The sequence below is a fragment of the Dermacentor variabilis genome, chromosome 5 (genome assembly GCF_050947875.1).
Source record: "Dermacentor variabilis isolate Ectoservices chromosome 5, ASM5094787v1, whole genome shotgun sequence".
In the NCBI taxonomy this organism is placed as follows: domain Eukaryota; kingdom Metazoa; phylum Arthropoda; class Arachnida; order Ixodida; family Ixodidae; genus Dermacentor; species Dermacentor variabilis.
This window is the reverse complement of record NC_134572.1, coordinates 51,711,136-51,717,135: the sequence shown is the minus strand read 5'-3', so window position 1 is coordinate 51,717,135 and position 6,000 is coordinate 51,711,136. Positions and strand designations below refer to the sequence as shown.

At 43.9% G+C, this 6,000-nt stretch overlaps 2 protein-coding genes across 3 annotated transcripts in view; both read right to left on the bottom strand.

Moving 5' to 3' along the window:
* The window catches only part of LOC142582597 (thrombospondin type-1 domain-containing protein 7B-like), a 290,129-nt gene that overhangs the window by 260,206 nt on the left and 23,923 nt on the right, over positions 1-6,000 (bottom strand). The gene's annotated exons all lie outside the window — the stretch shown is intronic.
* LOC142582089 (uncharacterized) lies at positions 1,513-2,370 on the bottom strand. Its single transcript, XM_075691499.1, has one exon. The coding sequence runs from the start codon at positions 2,368-2,370 to the stop codon at positions 1,513-1,515; it is 858 nt and encodes a 285-aa protein (XP_075547614.1).

Here is a 6,000-nt window from a genome sequence, read left to right as displayed (position 1 = left end):
CTTTCGATGTGAACACGCTCCGCGCACGCAATTCGCCCCCGCGGTTATCACGTCGTAGACGCGGTGTCGCGAGGATCGAGTACGCGGCGGATGCCATCATGCAGTGCCGCGGACGTGTTGGGCTGAATTCCGAGGCCGTGCGCGCTGCATTCGTTGCTGCGTTGTTACGTGAGCTCGGCTGGCTTCCACCGTCTACGGCGAGCAAAATACGACGGCATCTAACATCATGATATTGTACGGTATCGGCATGGCTGATGATAGCAGAGAGTTCTTTTGGTTGGCTTTTTTGTCATGGCTGCACTTAAAGCTGTAAAGGAGCCTACATTAATTATCTGTGTCGCGACAGAGGGCGACGGGCACCCTGTAACAGCAGAAGGCGAGAGCCACCACTTCTTTTGATTGATTGATTGATTGATTGATTGATTGATTGATTGATTGATTGATTGATTGATTGATTGATTCATTGATTGATTCATTGATTGAGTGAGTGAGTGAGTGAGTGAGTGAGTGAGTGAGTGAGTGAGTGAGAGAGTGAGTGAGTGAGTGAGTGAGTGAGTGAGTGAGTGAGTGAGTGAGTGAGTGAGTGAGTGAGTGAGTGATTTTGCAAACTTCACCTTTTTATTAATTCCCCATAAAAACGCAGTCGACTTCGTTTCGCTGCTCCTGAGCACGAGATCATGTTTTCGATGACGGTTCGAGGCGCCACATTCTAATAGGTGCGGAATGGTAGAAAGGCCACCTGCCACGCTTTTGATGAAGGTTATAGGGGCGTGCGAATAGCAACTTTTGAGACCAAAACAAATACGAATCGGATGTCGAACACCATTCGATACTCCAGAGCATACGTGCACATGGTCAAGCATTATCAGGTAAAATATAGAAAGGCAGCTACTGTGTGCATTGCAAATTACAAACGCGTCTCATCTGCAGAGATGGCAGAGCGATAAGAGACTGTTGATCAGGTTAGAATGGTCATGGCAAATGCTGCCAGTTGCTTTACCAAATAGTGAAACCACGCGTATTCATACTTACTACGAAGAGAACATACAGCTTCAGCATTCTTAAATAGCAGCAAACAATATTCACTGCCGAATGCCATGTGAGAGCGAAATTCCAGTGCGAGTTCTCATGGCTTAGTTGGAAAATTCTGGCTTGCTGAGGAACGCTACGTGTTTTGCTGAGTATACAGCTTCTGGTGCACACTATGGCACACTTCTCGTATTGCTACATCAGTTTTGTTTCATCACGCACAGTTGGCGTTGTGAAGTGCAAGAAGACTACTCTAGAACATTCTGATTTATGGTTACCGATTATTTGATTCGTGGACTGAGTCGAAAATAGCAATATTTGATTACTTATTCAAGAGTATTTTTCTTTCTTTCATGGTATTTATTATAGTAGCATTCAATCCGACATTCACCAGTTCTGAATAGTCAGAGAATGGAGAGCACAATGAAAGTCACACACAGAAAAGGCAGCGTTCATACTGTGAGTAGGAACGTTGGTTTCACTTTAGAAGGGTGGTAAGGATAAGCACCTCACCAAAATAGGATGCCAGTCCGGTTGCATATCGAGTCCATCATAAACATGTTTTAGGTGTAGGGTCATTTGGATAAAATGTACCCTTGTAGGTACCACCGTTTCGGCGTTTCGGTCCATCATTCGCGTTTTCCACAAACTGTGCATTCCCATGACGAAAAACATATCGAAAGGTGCATTATAATCAGAGGTTGGCAGCAGGTATCGCACACTATGAGCGTTAATCTCAAAGTCTTTCTTTAAAGTCCGTTGGAGGACATCCCAGATTAGGATGGCGTCGGTGCAGCTAATAAAACAATGTTCAATTGTCTCTGGTGCATCACAAAGGCGACAGTTAACAGAAGAGACAAAGATACCCTTTTTCTGTAGCGATGCTCTTACCGGTATGGTTTCACTATGAAGTTTATAAAAGAATGTTTTGCAGCAAGGGGATAAATACATTTTGCGAGCTCGCTTTAGTACATCGTGGCGTGGCCATTTAATGTATAGTGATCGGTAAAATGGAGGCGGAAACAGCATGGACAGCAAATCTTTGTACAACGTTTTGCGCGACACAGAGTACAAGTATTCAGTGGAAAACCGAACTGTCAGGAAACGAACCGCCAAGTAAACTTCTTGCATGAACCCCCACAAGCATAAACGCGAAGAAAAATTTGAAGACACAACTAAATCAGGTAACGCATTAACAAGTGCGACTTGCATGTATGACCGAATTACAGGATGTGAAGTATCGCGAGAAAATAGGAAACGAGACACTATTTTCCGCACATAAAGATGTACTAAGCCCAGCCCACCTTCACTAACAGGCCTAAAAATATTGTCTCGCCTCATGGGCTCAAAATTGAAGACCATACGAAGGTTGCAAATATACGGTGAAAGCATTGGATGTATAGCCTAGCACAATGAATAACTTGCAATATATAGTAAATTTTTGTTGCCAAGAACTTATTGCAGGCTTCGGCTTTCCCAAAAATAAAAAGTCGTTGTGGAACGAATGTCTGGGCGTAATTTTGTAGGGCCGAAACCCGTTATTTCCAATAGGGTGCGCTTAATTTATATGCGTCTAGCGGCACGCCAAGATACTTTGGCGGGACATCAGTCCACTTAACGCCTGCAAACTGTTCTGGTGTATAGCACCATGAGCCAAACCATGAGCCTAAACCTTTTAAGGAGTTCATTCGCGCTCCTGATACGCTGCCAAATTCTTCTATTGTCGATACTACCTTTTCAACACTGGACTTATCCGTGCAGAAGAACGCTAGATCATCTGCATAAGCGAAAACTTTACTTCATTACCCAGTATATTGAAGCCATGGATGTAACTCGACTGAATTACGCTTAAGCATAGAGGTTCCAGGTAAAGGGCGAATAGTAGTGGGGACATCAGACATCCTTGTTTTACTGATGCGCAAATAGAAATGGGTTCGGAGAGTTGGCCATTAATACCTAAACGAGTAGTACAACAGGTGTAGCAAAGTCTAACGCCTTTAAGTACAATGGAGCCAACATTGGCATGCTCCAGAAGAGAAAATAAATAGGAGTGACTGACACGATCAAAAGCTTTAGCAAGGTCTACCTGGAGCATTGCAAGCTGCTCAGTGGACCATAACAGTATTGAAGAAGTGTATGGACGATATGTATGTTTGTTTGAATTGATCGGCCCCTAATTCCAGACGTCTGATGGGAACCAATTAGAATTGACATCGCAAATTGCAATCTATTAGATAAAACTTTTGCAAAAATTTTGTAGTGCACGTTTGACAATGTGATTGGTCGGTAGCTTTCGACAGAACGCAGTTTCTCTTTATCTGAACTTTTGGGAAATAAAACTGTGTGGGTTTTGCAAAAAGATTGCGGAAGGGCGTCCACCTCTAAACTTGTAATAAAAATGTCCAATAATATGGGACTGATAATTGATTTGAAAGCTTTGTAAAATTCACTTGAAAGTCCATCGGGGCCGGGTGTTTTCGACAAAGGCAGCTGATCAATAGCTAGCTCAATTTCTTGGATCGTAAGGCTGCCGACTGCACAGTCATCATCCTGTAACGGTTTTACAAGAGATACAAAACTCTCTAAAACCTTTGGATCGTGATCGTCCTGAGGGGCACTAAGCAACACAGTGTAGTAAGTTTTGAACTCAGAAATTATGTCGTTTGTATTTGTTATAAGACTACCTTCGGAGTTTATTTCCGGAATTACTTTGGAAATACCGTGACGTCGCTCGTCAAGTAAAGCTTGACGTGTTGGTTGCTCAGATTGCAGAGCACGCCTATTTCGAGATCGAATTCGCGCACCTCTGTAACGCAGTGCATCATACTTTTGTAGCTCACATTTAAGAGAGAAAGAGAGAGCAAATGATAAAGGAAAGGTAGGGAGGTTAACCAGGACTGAGCCCGGTTGGCTACCCTATACTAGGGAAAGGGAAAAGGGGACGGAAAGATTAAAAGAAGAAGAGAAAGTCTACTGGGTATATCGTTCGGTCACACAGTCAGGATCACAGACGCTGACTCAATCCAGTAGCATTCAAATATCGCAGCAGCGCTTTTGTGGCCTTTTGTAGCTGCGATATGCGTGGCCATGGTCCCAAGGTCTCCTTCAAGGTGAACGGTGTTCTATCTAGCTGATTGAGAGCTGTGGAGCGGTCATGTCTTTCGTTTTGAAAAGATGGGCAGTAGCACAGTAGGCGTTCTATAGTTTCCTCGGCGCCGCAGGCATTACAGTCGGCGCTATCAGTCATTTCAGGTTTTCTATGTCAACAATGTAGGTGCCTGGCACTTCGCATTCCATAGCCTCATAGAGGCTATATAGGCTCTTAAGAAGCCTTTCTTCTTCATTCTTTCTATAGAATGATTTGATCGATCCAATTTTTATAGCCACTGTACGAACCTCTTGTTTATATAGTTCCTAAGCAGCAAACAATGGCAAGTCAGTGGAAGAGAATTTGTTAGGGCCATGCGCACGCGATTAATAAATTCCTGATCATTTAGGAGGTCAGAGTTAAGCTTCCAGAGTGCCCACTGTGGTCGGAAATTAGTTAGATTTTTCACCAATCTTTGCAATAACCATAAAATGATCAGAGAACGAAACTGGGATAGTAATGCAGGATAGTCCTCGAGAGAGAAGTGATGAAGAAACATAAATCCTATCAAGGCGGACGTAGGAACGACCTTGAACTTGTGTATAAGAGCGAGCTCCCTGTCCCGACACTCCTATATCAACGAGCCCTGCATTTTATATTATGTTAGACAAAACTTCACCACTCCTGTCTCGCTGAGTGTTAATGCCGCTTCGATCGCTCGGATCGAATACACAATTGAAATCTCCCAAAACAATGAAACGATCACAGTCCAATAGACTAGACACAGTATCAAATAAAAGAATTCGTTTTGCCGCGTCATTAAACGCATAGACGTTGACTATTCGCCATGGCACACCCTGCAACACAAAATCACAACAAATATATCGGCCTTCAGTGTCTACATGGCAACTAAATTCTGAACAAACTAAGCTCTTTTTCAGAAACAGGAAACAGCCCGCGGATAAACCAAGAGCGTGTGAAGAGTAAAGGACCACGTCGAAAAGAGCGCGAGGTGGTAAAAATTGATCCAAACCCTACAATTACGGCGTATCTCCTAACGCGTCCGTTGCTTTGAGACCTACATCACTTTGAGCCTGTGACGCGTATGCGGTTGTTGTGCATAACGATAAATAACAAAAATAATAAAAAGCATGGAAGTTCACCAGTAGAACTACTTCTCGTGCAGGGGGGCAGCTGAGTAGTGTTACGAAGTGGTTAGCATGTTTGCGCAAAAGCAATAGGTAGTTGTCCTTGTTCCTCTTTCGCAAAGCAAGGAAGATACATCATACGAACGAATAAGCAGCAATGACCTCCAGCACAGAGTTTACTCAATGCAACACGCTTCACCGGATCACCCGCAAGTCGCCCTTTTCTTCGCAAGCGAGTCCTGAAAAACCTGAGACCATGCAAGCTCGGGCTTGCATGGTCTCTCTCTTGGTAGCGCCTGTTCGCCGAGCTTCATTGTTTACCCGGCCAGGAAATCAGGTTAGCTCGGCGCGGGGGAGGAATCGCGGCTTCTGGCTGCACTCGTATACGCTGCGATCAGCCCTCGAATGACGAAAAGAAAGAAAGAAAGAAAGAAAGAAAGAAAGAAAGAAAGAAAGAAAGAAAGAAAGAAAGAAAATGAGTAAGTAAAAAGAAAAGCAAAGAGAGGCCACAGAAAACTAGCGCGAAAAAAATGAAAACCTTCCCTACGGGTTTATTATCGATGCAACGAACGTGGGTTTACGACTGCCGAAAGAGTTCACCGAGGCAAACATGATAACCGCTGTCAAAGTAAGCTAAAGCAACTATTCGGACGAGACATCTAGAAAACAAGAGAGAGAGAGAGAGAGAGAGAGAGAGAGAGAGAGAGAGAGAGAAAGCAGAGCCGTTCGCGTCAG